Below are 17,059 nucleotides of genomic sequence, written 5' to 3' on the forward strand. Positions count from 1 at the left end.
TAATAGAAATACATTAAAAATAACTACAGTATAACTGTGAGTGCTGAATTAAATGTACTGAACAATACTACCTAATTTGAGACATTCGACATTGAACAAACTTTTTAATTGAGTTGAAAAAATCAATTGCAATCTATCATTTCCAGGAAAGCTATGTATTTTTTCAGCTCTATAATGGTGTTTAGCTAACTGTGGGTATCCATCCCTTTTGAAATCAGTGGTTACTAATATAGATTTAGAGCCATGGAAAATTAAGTTTGCAAAGAAATAGCTATGTCTATTTTTTGAAGTGCAGAACAAAAGTAAACAAGCATCAGGCTTGAATGCGGAGCACATTTCTATTAAGAAAGACTGTATAGTAGAGTTGTAGGAAAGGAGGCAAAAGGATAGGAAAATAGGGAATCAAGTGACACAGAAAGAAATTAGTGATTAATAGGCATAGGTGGATGAACAGATACTCCGATGCAATAGGTTTGATCCATAAAAGTTTAAATATGACAGCATTGTTACCTTTATATGTATCACATTTCTCTCTTCCTCTCTTAGCTTTAATATATTAACCTATTTTAAAAACTGTGTCAGTCCCTCAGGTGTAAAAAAAATGTTTTCTATTCCTATGGCAAGCAGAGAAAGATTGGCTAGATTACATGGGCATCTTTCCCATCCCCCATGCTTTGGGCACATTTTTCTCTGCCCCACCTGTTTTCTGAAGTGCCAGTTCCTGGAAATGCTGCAGCTTGCAGGTCTCCTCCCACAGATCTTGCTCTGCACCAGGCTGAGGCTTGTGAACTTCTATCCACTTAGTTGTGACTGACATTAGGTGCATGATAATCTCCTCCATGATTGGAGGATTGCATGTCCCAGAAGGGGAATTGAGGAGATCAGGAACTCTTGGTTGTGTCTGTCTGTCTGTCTCTGTTGTAAATGAAGGTTGTTTTCCTTCTTGGATTGGGGTTTGATCTTGGGAAAGAAATGAATAGTCCTTCTGTACAATCTTATGAAGCCAGGGCATTAAAATGGTGAGTGAAGGACCCAAATTGCACTTTGAGGAGAACGTGTCCATTTGCACATCATGTAGAGTATTTTAGGAAGACTGAAATAAGGTTGTAAATCCATCCTTTTTGATGACCATCCAAGTAATTAAAAATGTAACATAAGTGCCTTTAAATGTTATTTCTATCCTTTTGTGAGACATACAATAACTGAAAGGAACTCAGCATTGTGTTAAGTGGTGGATGTGAAGTAAAACTTCTCTTGAGTAAGTACATCAAGCTTCTTCCCAAGGCACTGTACATCAAATAACCTGGAGCTCTGCTCTAGTACTATCTTCTGCTATATATATGTAGCATGTTTGAGGCAGGGTTGAACAGGGAATGGGCAAGGGGAAGAAAAAAACAAGACATCTGGTGCAAAAATTCCCCAGGTCTACTCAATTGCTAAGATTTATCCAGCAAAATTTCTCTTGTTTCTCTGCTGAGCTATCTTACTTGAGAGGACTTTTCACAGACCCAGCAGTATAAACACCACACCATAGAAGCCTTATTTTAGTTCTTGTTTGCTTTCATTTTCCAAGATGGGTGGAGGCAGGGAGAATTGGCTATGTGTGGATTCAGTGCAGCAGATCCAGGAGAGCAGAGAGAGATGAGGCTTCCTAGTGACTTTTCACATGTCTTTTTTTTCCTTCTTTGGATGCCATGTGACTCCTTGAGTCGGGGGGGGGGGGGAGGTATGGTTTACTTTCTCGTCTCTTTCTGCTTCCTCCCACTACTTAGTCCCTTCCTGAGTTAGTGCTGGAGGACTTACAACCACCCAGATTGTGCCTGAGGGCTTTTTCTTTCGATGGTCAGGCAGAATTGTGACCTGTTGTAAGCAAGAAAGGATAGCCCCACTCCTTCAGTACCGTCCTTTCCTGTGCTAGCCATTCTTCCCAGCTGAACCTACTTCACAGGGTTGTTTGGGGACAAAATTAAGGAAGGCCTTTTTGTAGGTGGCCTGGAGCTCCCAAGACAAAAGGAATTAGAAATAAATAAATGTGCCTGAAATCTGAGGTATGAGGATTAGAGAAGAGAAACAGGGTCTCAGACATCTAGCAACCAAGCTAACAATGTAATTTTGCAAACAAAAAAAAAGGAGCTAATTAGTTATTACTTTGTTTGTTTTTCTATAAAGCTGCTTCATTATCATTCGTTTAATTATCTAGTTGAACTTATCCTAAGGGAACAGGGCAGACAACAGTTTAATCATTTTGGATGGGATAGAAATGGTAGGATAGGCACTTAAGCTTGCTGATATCTGAGAGAATTAAATAGAGGAGGTAATGCTGCTTGTCCTACAATGTTAAGATGGCTCCTATGGCTAAAAATGAAATTTGTTATATGACATTCTTATTCCAGATCAACTATGGATAAAAGGGTATTACTTTCTGCTATCATTTATTTTATTTGTTTGTCAAACATGTAAAAGATTACAAGTGTTGGTATCAACATAAACATAAACAAAGGAGGTAATTACAGATAAATGGGGACAGTAAGACAGGGACGGTAGGCACTCTGGTGCACTTATGCACGACCTCTTTAAAGACCTCTTAGGAATGGGATGAAGTCCACAGTAGACAGTTTGAGATTGAAGCTGTGAGGGGTTGAGGTTCTAAGAATAGAGTCAGGTAGAGTATTCCAGGCATTGACTACTCTGTTGCTGAAGTCATATTTTCTGCAATCAAGTTTGAAGCGGTTTACCTTGAGTTTGTATTGATCGTTTGCGCGTGTATTATTATGGTTGAAGCTGAAGTCGTCGGTGACAGGCAAAACATTGTAGCAGACAATTTTGTGTACTGTGCTTAGATCAGACCACAGGTGGCGCAGTCCAAGCCCAAAATTTAAGCCTGAAGGCATAGGGAATTCTATTGTGAATAAGTATCATGTTGAGATACTTACTCTTGTAATAATCAGTTTCTGTGATGATGGTATAGTTGTACACATTTCCAGCACAACAATCTTCGCAAATTTCAGTTTAAAAAATCTGGGACTGCTGGGACATATTAATAAGTAATAGCATAACCCGGGGTGGGATTCTACAGGTTCGCACCTATTCACTAGAACCGGTTGTTAACATTCTAAGCAGTTCGGAGAACCGGTTGTTAGAAGAAATTACTGGCCTAATCCTGTAAGGAAGGCTGGAAGGAAACATTCTGGTGTTGCTTACAGAAACTGCCTCTCCATTAACCCTTATTACATTCTTGATAGGACGAGACTTCCTGTCTCTGGAACTTCTCTGGAAGTTCTTTTCCCCTCCTTTGCTGGTACTTTGCTTGTGTTGAGTGACCATTCAAAGTTACAATGGCACTGAAAAAAGTGACTTATGACCATTTTTCACACTTATGACTGTTGCAGCATCCCCACAGTCATGAGAGGTCAGGTGAGGAGATGCATGCCTCGATGTGAGTGATATTGAGTTGGCCACACCCAGCCAATAACATGACCACCAAGCCACGGCCACCAACTAAGCCATGCCCACAGAACCGGTTGTTAAAAAATTTGAATCCCACCCCTGAGCATGACTACCTCTTTCCCAGAAGCATGGAGGGACAGCTTGTAGGACCATACAAACCCAGAAAGGCTAGATTGTAATTTATATTGCTTTCATCAAAATGAAAACATTTCTTAAAATAATTTGTGACAATACCCCTTTTATAGCAATTAAGGGGACTATTTTTTACATTCTGGATTAATGAAACAGGCTTTTAGCTGACATGGTCTCTTTGTAACTTGAGACATTTGGCTTCATGTGGGAGTTTCAGTAATAGAGATATCCATGTAGCCACGACTTCAAATCAATCCAGATTTAAGATTAAATTCAGGAGATGTGTGAGAAACACATACTGTACATTTCATAGTTCCACCTCATTCACATACAAAGAAGAAATGTTAGACAGTGGGGAACCATAACTTTTCTGTCTTCTGCACAGTAGTGGATTTTTAAGCTGTGCAGATGCAGATAGATAAACTCAACGAGACATCCATAACGAAGTACATTTATTGGTTCATCAGGTATCCTTATAACTCACATTTGTGACGCAGTTCTTCTTTAATGACCAATCCTTTGTATATCTGCCTTGTAGTAAAAGATGGTTATCTCCTAACCCATCTTGTAGCAATAGAAAACAGCTGCCATGAATTAGAGAATTCAGGCAAAGTGAGGAAAAACTCCCCCAACCCATCGAGGGTTGAATTAGTGACCAATCAGGATTACAGATGTGACCACGTGACATGAACTACATTTCCCAGGATACCTTTAACTACATTTACCATGATGCATTCCCTTAAGGGAACAGCTCATAATTCCTAAGTAACTATCCAATTCCCATAGACTGGCTGAGACAGCACAATAACTGTAAAATTTAACCTCAATGGTTCTTATTAACCTTATATTCTATAACAAAGGTGTAGGACTTGAATGCAAGTTGTGCTTTTCCATGCATATAGGGACAGGCAACCTGAGGATGTCATTATGACTAATCCTTTGGAGCCAATCTGGGGATCATGCCTCTGAAATCTGACAGCTAAATGACTGGATTTTTAATTGACTTACCCTAGTTGTTTTTTTTAAACAAGTAGAAGAATATGAAAATGTGTCAAATCCAATTTTTTTATACATAGGAGAAGAGGTCAGAAATTGGTTTTGAATATTTAATAATATTAAATATTGAAATAGCAAATATTTTACATTCTAAAAACTAGCAGGCTGTTTTTGCTGTGATGTTTCATGTATCTTTAAAAGATGACACCAAAGACCTCAAGTTGCCACATTTGCCCAAAATGAAAAAAGATCCTGAATTTAAAATTGTACTCCCTCCCTCCTGCAAGGAAGATCAGGCTGAAAAAAGTTCATATATATTTTTATTACTATATTTGCAGTGCATCTAAGACAGTTCTCCAATTATAAATGTAAAGTATTTGTGCAAATATAATCTTCCTTTCAGGTAAATACACTGCATGACTAGGACTCATCTGTCTTCTGTTGAATGGTTCAGAAATAAAACTACACTGCAGAGTGTAGTGCCTTCTGTGTCCAATATATTTAGACTTAAGTGCACAAATGTTATGGGAATTCTTCTCCCGCCCCTCCATATTAGTGATGATTCAATTGGAACAAAATCTTGGAATATAACATTGGAATAAATTAAAAAAGTAGGAGGTCCTAAATTTAATCACTACCATTTTTAAAAATCAGACATCTTGATCCAAAAATACGGGCTTGAAATGCCAGCACTACCATGTTATGATTCTTAAAGAAGAGCATTTGCAATAGAATTTTTATTTCAGTACACTCGTACGTGGAATCCAAATTCCAAAAAAGCTTCCCAAAATTCCCTCTCTAGTCCCTCTTTAAATCTTGGCATTGTGGTGGGGGGGGGTGGGGGGGAATAGGTTTTGACTTGGCTTCTCACTTTGAGACAGCTGTTCTCCACTTAGCCGAAGAGAGAATCCAGGATGGGGGTAGTCTCTAGTCTCCTAACTCTGCAGACCGAGTTGAAAAACTGAGGACACACCCCTTGGTAACAGTCCCCAGTTCTTCACTCGGTCTCAGCATGTTCAGACCACCCTTTAAGGGCTCTGAATAGTTAGGAATGTAGAAGAATATTCACCCCCTGGATTAAGCCTTTTTTCAGAGAGGCTTAGATCAAGTTTGACAGCTAGCCGGCTTGCCAGTTTAGCACTTTCATTTTTTCATGCTGTTTTTCCAGTTCATGGTTTTTTTTTTGCTTGTTATTTTATTTTTTTGACTTTCCTTGCTGGTAGACTGTTTTTTTTCTGTTTTGTGCCAAAACTTGGGTGGAGGTGACCCTGAGAGCCCGTGTGGCCCGGGCTGGGGGCAGGAGTCGGCATCTTATTCAACTCACTTTCCCTTGCCTGGGACGAGCCGCAGCTGCCGCTAAGCATTTCTGTCCCTTTTCAGCGGCGGCGGCCATTTCTTTTGTTTGGGGACAATCTTGCAGTTCGTCTCCAGGATTGTCCCTTGTGGGGGGGGGTCCTGTCCATCGGGATTAAATCCTGACCCCCTATCCAGTCCCCAGAACACCGTGGCAGCTGCGAGACACTTGAATCTGCCTGATAATCGCGGTGCAGCCGGTGCCAGGCTTGCAAGCCTCTGACCTGTCAGGGCTTGCTGCAATTCAAAGAGTTAGCTGTTTTTCAACTTTTTTTCTCTGACTCGTCTTTTGAATTGCGGAGCTGGGCTGAGCAGACTGCCTGGTCTCCTGGTGGCTCAAGTACTCAGGATTTGCAGGAAAACCTCCAAATCAGGGCACAAACCTCTCACAATTTTTCTGAGCCGCCTCAGGGGATCTTGATGGCAGCACCTGCAGGCCAAGTCTCCAGTGGAGCCAGACCTGTGCCTGCAGCCACCTTTACACCTACAGCAGCTGGCTTACGGCCTGAGGAGTCCCAGATGCAAGAAATGCCACCCTTCATGAGAGCCTGGATCTCCCAAACAATAAGACAGGAATTGCAGGCAGAGGTCAACCAGCTGCACCAGCTGTCTTATTTGGACACTAAGAGAGGAGTCCTGCAGGGGCAGGGGCAGGCTTCTGCAGAACAGCCGATCCACTTTAGAGAGCGCTCTGCCTCCCCTTCAGAAAGCAGCCAATTTTATGGCTCCGAGAGGGACCTCCTTCCAGAAAAGGATTTTTCGGATGAGGAATCGGAAGTAGCAGGTCCCCCCTCCTTTAAGGGCCTTTTCCAGCTGGCTCTTTTCAAGACTCTGCTGGTTAAGTCTGAGAGCATGGCTCATCTTAAAAAGGACATGGTCACTCAGGACCTTCCCACAGAGGGAGAGGATCAGGAGGATTTCCTGTCCACTGAGAAAGCATCTGTAGTAGATGCTGTACCTGTGCCCCAGATGTTTCTGAACCTGATCAAAAAGCAGTGGGAGTCCCCTGGGATGTACACTCGTCCCAGTGGGTGTGAGTCTACCTTATTTAATGTGGACAAGGACCTTTTGGACATTATGGAAGTGCCAAAGGTATATGGCCCAGTGGTAGCCCTATCTTCCTCATCTGTCATCCCACCTGATGCGGAGGACGTTTTAAAGACAGAGGACTGGAAGGAGGAGATGGCGCTCCGGAGAGCTCATCAAACCAACACCCTCACATCAGCCAAATTTTCTTCCAGAGCCATGGCGTCTTCCATAACAGCACACAGGCTTCTCTGGCTAAGAAATTGGCAGATGGACGTCAGAACCAAATGGAAGCTGGCGTCGGCTCCCTTTAAGGGAGAAAGGTTTTTTGGGGAGGCCCTGGATCCCTTTTTGATGGAAACCAGGGACAAGCACCTCCCAGGGGAGGTGCTTTGATTACAGGTCTCCACCCTACTACAGGAAGCCCTCCTTTAAACAGGGGGAAGCTGGGGCAGGCTTTTCCCATCAAAGTAGGCCCTTCTTCCAAAGATCCTCATCTCAGGCCAATAGACAGGCCTTTGCCGCCAGAGGGTATCAGAGGCAAGAGGGCAGAAGGTCCTTTAGCGGTTCCAACAGACTCTTCAAGTGCAACAAGTGACGCCCGAGCCTCATCTCCCATTGTGGGGGGGTGTCTGGGACTGTTCCGGCAGAGCTGGGAACAGACCACAATGGATGCTTGGATCCTGTCAATCTTACGGTCAGGTCTCTCTCTGGAGTTTCTCTCCTCCTCCTCAAGAACCTTTGTGTGCTGCCCCATCTCCAGAGACCCCTCAAAGAGGGATCTCATGGAATTGGCAATCCACCATCTGCTGGATATTTGGGCCATCCATCCAGTTCTGGTAGACCAGGAAAGACAATGTTGTTTGTGATTCCAAAGTCCTCGGGGGGGGGGGCAATCCTCAAGCTGAAAGGGCTCAACAGACATCTAATCTATCAAAGATTCAAGATGCACTTCCTCCACTCCATTCTAGAGGGACTGCGGGAGGAGATTTGTTGGCCTCGGTAGACTTGACGGAGGCCTACCTCCATGTGCCCATACACCCCAACCACCGTCAGTTTCTGAGATTTTGCTATGGCGGCCACCATTTTGAATACAGGGGTCTCCCGTTCGGCCTGTCATCAGCCCCTCAGACTTTTACCAAGCTCTTGGCAGCAGTAGCGGCACACCTCAGAGCCTTACTCATAAGGATCCAATGCTATTTGGACAACATCCTGATAGAATCCTCTTCCTGACCCCAGGCAGAGGAGGATCTGATGTCGACAATCAGGATTCTTCGAGAGCATGGGTTCTTGATAAACCTGGACAAATGCCACCTAGTACTATCAACTCGGCTCTTGCATTTGGGAGCTATCATAGACACCTTGGCCGGGCAGGTTTTTCTCTCACAGGAGCGTCGAGACAGTATCAGGGAAGTCACGTCGCTGATCCTGTCTTCCAGAGAGGTGCCTATCATCTTGCTGTCTCAACTTCTTGGCAAAATGATATCATGCATCAGGATTGTCCCGTGGGCCCGGTTCCATGATCGAACCCTTCAGTGGTTCCTGCTCCCTTACCAGAGGGCGTGCAGGAGCAACTCACCAAGGAGGCTTTGCGTCCCCTTGCCAGTTCTTTGTTCTCTCCATTGGTGGCAGTCCCGAGCCATGGATCAGGGATACTTGTACAGGGAACCCCAGAGGATTATCATCACCACCGACACCAGACTGTATGGTTGGGGGGCCCACTTGGGAGTACAGGTCACCCAGGGGAGGTGGTTATGAGAGGAGCTGCCCACAACATATATTGGCTAGAGCTCAGGGCTGCCTGCTTAGTGGTCAAGGATCTAAGGCAGGAGGTGGTGTGGAGACATGTTCTTCTCCTCATGGACAATGTGGCTACCAAGGCCCACATAAACTGGCAGGGGGGCACTCGCTCCAGATCTCTAATGCAGGAGGCAACTCAATTGTGCAGGTGGGCGGAGAGAAACCTGTTGTCCCTACGAGCAGAGTGTCCAACGTGCAGGCAGACTGGTTGAGCAGGGCCACGGTCGACCAGTTGGAATAGCGACTGCATCCTAGTCTGTTCCAGGAGATGACAGAGTGCTTCGGCCGCCCAATTCTGGATCTCTTTGCATCACCAGAGAACATGTAGCTCCTGAGGTTCTTTGCTTGATTCCCTGCCTGGGGAGCAGAAGGGGTCAATGTTCTCTGGTGCAGGTGGCCCCAGGGACTATTGTTTGCCTTCCCCCCCTTCCCCTGATTCCAGGGGCAATCAGGAAAGTACTGATAGAGAGGGCGGAAGTTCTGTTGATAGCCCCTTACTGGCCCAGGTGTCCTTGGTTCACCGACCTTTTGGGTCTGGCAACTGACAGGAAGAATTCCCCTGCACAAAATCTCCCTCAGCCAGGGAGCACCCAGATCCAGCCTGGTTTCAGTTGACCATCTGGCACTTGAGTGGGGGAAACCTGAAATGGGAGAAGTTTTCCACAAAGGTCATTCAGACCATCCAGGTGGCCAGAAGACCTTCCACGACCAGGATATATAATGCAACGTGGAAGATTTTCTGCAGTTGGTGCACTAGTCACCAATTGGAACCCACTGTTTCTGTTGCAAAGGTATTAGAGTTCCTGCAGGACAGGTTGGATAGAGGTCTTGCCCCCAATACCTTGAAGAGACAGGTGGCTGCCTTGGCCTCGGTGATTTCAGTCAAGGGCTCTACTACTCTGGCCCAACATCCTAGGGTGAAAGCCTTCCTTAGGGGAGTCACGAATGTGAGGCCACCGGTGGTCCACTGCTACCCCACCTGGGATTTGCCTAAAGTCCTGCAGGCACTGACTCCCCCCCACCCATTTGAACCTTGTGTAAAATCTGCCTTCGCCTTCTCACATGCAAGGTGTCATTCTTGGTGTCCATTACCTTGGCCAGGCGTATCTCGGAGTTGGCGGCCTAATCCATCAGGAAGGATCTGTGCGTATTCCATGCAGACAGGGTGGTTCTGCGATGGGACCCTACCTTTCTGCCCAAGGTGAGCTCCTTATTCCATCGTTCACAGGAGTTGATTTTGCCTAACTTCTGTCTTGAGCCTACCCATGCACTGGAGATAAAATGGCATGTTAGGAGGGCCCTCTGTATTTACATTAAAACAACTTCTTCTCTTAGGAGGATGGAAGCCCTGTTCGCTTCCTTTCAGCCGTCAACTTTGGGTCACAAGTTGACACCTTCCACAGTAGGTCGATGGCTCAGAGCCTGCATTGCAAAGGCCTATGAGTTACAAAGGCTTCCTGTATCCAGGAGAATCATGGCACACTGAACCAGAAGTTAAGCAACCACTGCAGCCTGGGCAATGCAGGGATCGATTCTGGACATTTGTAGAGCTGCGACCTGGTCATCGATGACCCCATTCATAAGACATTACAAAATTGACTCCTTTGCCTCAGCAGAGGCATCCTTTGGAAGACGAGTCCTGCAGGGGTGTGCATGTAGAGGTGGGGACCTCCGACCAATCCAGATCCCACCCGTAGGACAGCCATCAGCCAGCTTTGTTATGTCCCATCCTGGATTCTCCCTTCGGCTCAGTGGAGAAGGGGCGTTGGTCCTACTGGAACGCTTCTTCTCGGGCAGCCGAAGGGAGAATCCAGTCCCACCCTATATTCTGTCAGGTCGGAATAGGGAGGAAATGTCCCTTGTTTTTGCAGTATCAACTGAGCTATCAGTTTGAGGACAAGGAGCAGCTGAATTCACTTCAACGTCGTTCAGAACTGGGGACTGTTACCAAGGGGTGTGTCCTCAGTTTTTCAACTCGGTCTGCAGAGCTAGGAGACTAGAGACTACCCCCATCCTGTATTCTCCCTTCGGCTCCCCGAGAAGAAGCATTCTGGTAGGACCAATGCCCTTTTTGCATAAAGGTTGTAAAAAAAATTGAAATCCTTATGCTCATATCAGAAAGAAAAGAAAAGAAAAAAGAAAAGAAAAGAAAAGAAAAGAAAAGAAAAGAAAAGAAAAGAAAGGAGGGAGGCAGGCAGGGAGGGAGGCAGGCAGACGGCAGTTATCTACTCAGCTTCCACTTCAAGAAAGGGAATTTTCTTGGACTTCAGCTTATTATTACAGTATGATGATAACGGTAACTGCATGGTGCTGCATCCTTTTAAAGGGGAGGGGGTTTGCCCCCTTTTAGAAGGCTCCTCCACTACATCCACAAGGGCTCAGTGGATAAATGGAGGCCCTGGCAATATTTGTATAATGCTGGCTCTCCTTCTGAGTTTTGTACACTTTTTAACTTTCATCAAATAGCAAATACCTCTGTGCAAATCAGTGCTAGGTTACGTCTGTACATTTAAGCTCATGTGTTCAGCACTATGTTTATCATTTGCACTTAATTCCTGCATACTATTTCTCTGTCTCTCTCACTCAATGGTTCTCTTGCTGTCTACACAATTTGTAACAAGCATTTCATACATAAACGGCTGCAGTTTTCTTATTTGATATTAGACATTTAGACAGGAAAAATCAAAGGTATAAATACAGATTAGGCGAGACCTGGCTCAAAAACAGTAACTTGTGATAGGGACCTTGGAGTTGTAGTGGATGAATATGAGCCAGCAGTGTGCAGCAGCAGCCAAAAAAGCTAATACAATCTTGGGTTGTATAAGCAGAGGCATGGAATCAAGATCACATGAAGTATTAGTGCTGATTTACAAAACCCTGATAAAACCACACCTGGAATACTGCAACCAATTTTGGTCACCAGACTACAAAAAAGATGTACAAAAAACACTTAGAAAAAAATTCAGAGAAAAGCAACTAAAATGATCAAAGGCCTGGAGACTAAAACATATGAAGAATGGCTGCAGTTTGGGTTTGGCTAATCTAAAGAAAAGAAGGACTGGGGGAACATGAGAGCAGTACTCCAATATTTGAGGGGCTGCCACAAGGAAGAGAGGGTCAAATTATTCTCCAAAGCATCTGAGGGCAGGACAGGTAGGAATGGTAGGAAACTAGTCAAAGAGAGAAGCAACCTGGAATTGAGGAGAAACTTCCAAACATTGAGGACAATTTACCAGTGGAACAACTTGCTTCCAGAAATCGTGGGTGCTCTATCCCTGGATGTTTTTAAGAAGAGTCTAGAAATAGTCACTTATCTAAAATGGTATAGGTCAGTGGTGGCTAACCTTTTTGGCCTCCTGTGCCAAAAATTGTGTGTGTACTTGCACACTCACGCTTGCGTGCCAGCACCCAGAAGGCAATGTGTGCACCCCCCCCCCCCACACCCTGCACATGCATGTGCAATCCCCACCACCACCCCTTTATTTGCACTATACCTCACAGCTGATTTTTTGCTGGTTTGAGGCCTTTTTTGGCCTCCCAGAAGCTTGAGGAAGGCTTCCCCAGGCTTTGCAGGCCGAAAACTAACCTTGTTTCGTCACTTCCGGTATTGTTGGAAAAACAAGAAGTGATGAAATGGGGCTAATTTTCAGCCTGCAAAGCCTGCAGAAGCCTTCCTCAAGCCTCTGGGAGGCCGAAAAAGGCCTCAAACCCGCCGAAAATCAGCTGTGAGGCGTGCACATGCGCAGTGAGGTAAGTTTGCCTGCAGCTTGTGTGCCTGCACAAATGGCTGTGCATGGGTATAGGTTCTCCTGCTTGAGCAGGGGGCTGGACTAGAAGACCTCCAAGGTCCCTTCCAGCTCATTCATTCTATTCTATTCTATTCACATTTTGAGGCCTGAATAGAGAATGTTGTTCCAAGTTTTCAGGCAATTATATAACTAGTGGCAATAAAGGGAGTGTACCTCCTCATGCAAGTAGCATTTCCAAAGAGTCCAGTTTGCAGGAGACAAAGAGACTGAAGTCCAATTCTCCCATTGCAGTTAGTAAACTTGTAGATGCTGCTGTTACTGTGTATGCATATGGTACATCTCTTCAGTCTTTGTACTGCTGTTCAGAAGATAAGTTGAGACAGATCTCAACCTGAAAGAGTACTAATGAAGCAATTGTTGTTTACAAAGACTATTTGATTAGATTAATTGGTTTAATATTCTATAAGGTTGCTTCATATTTCATGGGAAAATTTGATCTTGTCCTGTGATTTTGCTTAAGGGGAGTTTCTTAGGATATAAAATATCAGTATGTAGACCCAATCTGTACCTTGTACTGATGGGAAAATATAGATTTATAACTACACATTCTGTTAGTCAACTAAGACCATTAAGAATTCTTTCTTCTTTCCAAAATGGGCAGATTTTTTCCTCCATAAATTGGAAAAGTTGTCAGTATACCACAAATGACTAATTAAAGAGTGTCATGGTCAGAAGCAAATGAAATCATGGTTTAATCTACTAAGTGAAGGAAACTTATTTTAAGAATGTGAAATAATGTTAAAAAAATAGCAGCTATCCTTTCAATTTCTTCAGCATGTTTGGAGAGCTTGCAGATTGCCTAAAGTAAAAGCAGGGGCATCTTCTTTCCGTTTTGGGTGTGTGTGTGTGTGGGGAGGAGGAGGGGAGGCCAAGGACCACAGAGGGATGAGGTAGCTCCACACTTACATTGTAGACAGGATTTTTAGATTGATTCCCCCCCTTCCCCATTTTTTGGGGCCTAATGCATCTATAGTCATTGGCTTCCTGCTAAACACAGTTGGTAATTTCCCCCCTAAATCTAGGGTGTAATTTGAGGACTGCAAGAGAGGGTTTTCAAGGCTGCTAGCTGCCCAACATTACTTCAAAAGCTGAACTTGCATTTTTGTTATCTTTTCCTCTGGCATTAAGATTTAGAATACAAACAATGGACCTTCCTTTTTTTGGTAGCCTGTTACTACCTTTATCAGTCTGAAGGCTGTTCACCAACAGAAACAATTTTAAATGTGAGGAGACTGCAATGAACGTCATCTTTTAACTGCTGTAATGTATCTTTCGGAGATCTATATTCCTTCCTTCCTTCCTATCCTGTTCAGATTGATTACTGGAATGCTGGACATACAAGGAACAATCTCGAGATCAAAAATAACAATCTTTGTAGGGTTAGAGCCTCTCCCTCCCTATTAGGTACCGTATTTCCCCATGTATAAGCCACCCCTTTTTTCCAAAATTTTCAAGCCCAAAAAGTAGGGGGTGGCATATACAAAGCAGGTACACTTTTTATACATGAAAAATGCATAAAATAATAAAGTAGGAATAAACTGGTTTTCCAGCAGTATGCTATACTTTTTTGTAAAAATTGTACGTGATGATACGATTACGAGTGCGAGTACGCGATAGAAATGCATACGCTAGGCATCGGCCTGAATGCTTCGTTCCTACTCTCGTTCCGATGCGTAGATTGCTAGCGTCGCCCGCACCTCTTTCGGCGTCATGACTGAAGTTGTAGATCTAGACGTCGAATTTTGTTTCTTTGTAAATTTTCTTTCTTCATAACTTGTTTCTCTAATAAAATATTTTTTTCAAAACTTCACAGTCCAAAAATTGGGGGGGTGGCTTATACAAAGGGGGTGCTTATACATGGGGAAATACGGGTAATTTCTTTAAGGACTAGACATAAGGTGTTACTAGTAACACAAGAGGGGTATGGATTTGTTTTTTAGGGTTTTTTCATGAAAAATGAGTAAAAAGCTGCTAAGAAAAACCTTTGCTGAAATTGCTATTTTTTCCTTTCCCACAGAGCAGATCAGTGTATTCGCCCTGCAAGAATGCATGAGCGTCAACAGTTGCAAAACATTCTGTGTGCTGATACTTCGGCTGTGCCAAGCTCTACAAGCATGTTGCTGTTTTCTGCAAAGCATTTGTAGTTGTAGCATTATAGCAGCTACATTGTTAGGGACGTGCAATATGCTCCTTTGAAGGTCTGTCGTGGGGGCTCCCAGTGAAGCAATTGTGCATGAATGTGCATATACAAACAATTGGGGAAAATCTTCAACTCACCTAAATAATCCTTTGGAGGACATAGCTATTTTAATGGCTCAAAGAGGAAGATTTGCTAAACTTAATTTTTTAATGTTTTCTACAGCTTATGGGGTCTGTGTTTAAATATTTCCAGAAGGAGCCCTTCACAATTACTGAGTATAGTGCAGTCCACCCATTCTTAAACTGATAGAAAAAAATACTTTAAACTCATTGCTTTAACCTGTCTTCTGCCCAAGATAAAGGTCATAAATCTTAGCAGAGTTTACATACCTTAAGGTTACAATTGGGCCGTGCCAAGGGGAAAATGATATCTCGGTACTGGTATGGTAATGCGTACAATGATTTAAACACATTATGCAATCTCTGCATCTTTCTGATAAATATTTAATTGATCCCTAATGCAATCTTAAAAACATGTGGTGACATATCTATTACCTTTGTTCAAGGCCTGAACAAGAAAACATTTACTGCTATTGCTTATTCCCACATATAGTGATGTGTCGACAATGACAGTCATAATCTTTACACATATCTTAGAACAAAACGCATCGCTTTTACAAATTTGTGGAAAAGTGGAAAATTTACTTTCACCTGAAAAGTAAAAAGTTGAAAAGTGGTAGAGTTCCATTGAAAACTTATTTTTGAATGCTTCAATTTTCTATATAAATTTGGATCAAATACAGATAGTCCTCAACTTAAAACAGTTCATTTTGTGAACGTTCAAAGTTACAATAGCGCTGAAAAAAGTGACATGTCCAGTTTTCACAGTTATAACCTTTGCAGCATCCCTAGGATAATGTGATCAAAATTCACATGCTTGACAACTGGTTCATACTTAGGTCTGTTGCTGTGTCCCAAGGTCATGTGATCACTTTTGTGACCTTCTGAAAAGCAAAGTCGATGTGGAAAGTTAGATTCACTTAACAACCAAGTTACTAACTTATCAACTGCAGTGATTCACTTAACAACTGAGCCAAGAAAAGTTGTAAAATGGGACAAAATTCATTTAACAAATGTCTTGCTTAACAACAGAAATTTTGGGCTCAATTGTGGTGGTAAGTCAAGGATTACCTTTCTAACTTAATTTTGGTTTTATCACTGAGTAAGTTTCATATTCCAGTGTATTTTCTCAGGATCTGTTTCTTGTACTGTATGGTTACTGCAAACTTATCTCTCAATCAGAATTTAAAATTTGTCAGCTGTCATTGCAACATTTCATAGGTCAGGGTATGAAGAAGGAAAGATTTATATGAGCTGAAGAGAAACCAGGGTAAAAGGAAGGAAATAAAGGATGGGGTTCAATTTTTTTAGCCAGGGGCTCTCTGCCCTAATGACTGGCTGGGTAGTCGTGGCTGGGAGGTTATGTGGCTGGGTGGGCATGGCTAGGTGGTTGTGTGATCAGGTGGTCATGTGATCGGGTGAGTGTGGCTAGGTGGTCATGTGACTGAGTGGGTATGGCCAATTCGATGTCGCTTCTTTGCCCTAATTACCTAAAAAAAGACATATACCAAAAAGTTGTTTATTATTTTGTGCATTTAATACTTAAATAAAAGACTGGGTGAAACCAGGCTTAATAGCAGTGACTGTGAGAGGGATCTTGGAGTCTTAGTGGAGTTTCTGGTGAGCTACGTATTCTTATTATTTGGGAATTAATGTCCTCGGAGGCTAGTGGCTATGTTATCTGATTTTCTCAATGGTGCTCCCTTGCAAGCGCTGAGTGGATTGTTTATCTAGCTTGCAACATTTTTACAAGGTATGAAATGCTCTTGTCTGAACACCCAGAGGTTCAATTAAGCCTATTAAGAGCTTTCCCTTGCTGCTTGTCTTTCTGAGGTTATTGGGAGTTCTCTAAGCCCCGCAGAGTCTTAGCTAGGGGCTCTCCCGAGCCCCTGCGAGCTCCCAGCAGCCCACCCCTGAAGGAAATGTTTGTGAAAAAGGGTTTATGCAAGCAAAAAGCACTTTCATGATAGCCAAATCATGGCTTGATGGATCATACCTGATCTGCACATCTATGTATTTATTTATTTGATATTAACAAAGATGGGACTTGAACTCATAGTCTCCTGCTTTCTAGTCTGATGCAGTGGTGGTATTCTACAGGTTCGGCCTGGTTTGAGCAACGGTATTCTCCCCCCCCCCGATGATCAGCTGTTCCGACAATCAGCTGTGCAAAAACGGGCTCCCAGGAGGCTTCCCTGAGGCCCAGGAGGCAAAAAACAAAAAACAAAACAGAGCGT

General features: G+C 43.4%; 1 protein-coding gene across 1 annotated transcript in view; it reads left to right on the top strand.

Annotated features, from left to right (window-relative positions):
- LOC148127175 (nuclear factor 1 X-type-like) overlaps window positions 1-16,149 on the top strand; it is a 68,227-nt gene extending 52,078 nt beyond the window's left edge. Inside the window, exon 3 of the mRNA XM_087925974.1 lies at window positions 14,581-16,149. Within this exon, the coding sequence (XP_087782100.1) occupies window positions 14,581-14,759 (179 nt within the window). The 3' untranslated portion in view covers window positions 14,760-16,149. The remainder of the gene's footprint in view (window positions 1-14,580) is intronic.
- The last annotated feature ends 910 nt before the right edge of the window (window positions 16,150-17,059 follow it).

Source organism: Pseudonaja textilis, chromosome 2 (assembly GCF_049901715.1).
Source record: "Pseudonaja textilis isolate UNSWEBS1 chromosome 2, rPseTex1.2, whole genome shotgun sequence".
In the NCBI taxonomy this organism is placed as follows: domain Eukaryota; kingdom Metazoa; phylum Chordata; class Lepidosauria; order Squamata; family Elapidae; genus Pseudonaja; species Pseudonaja textilis.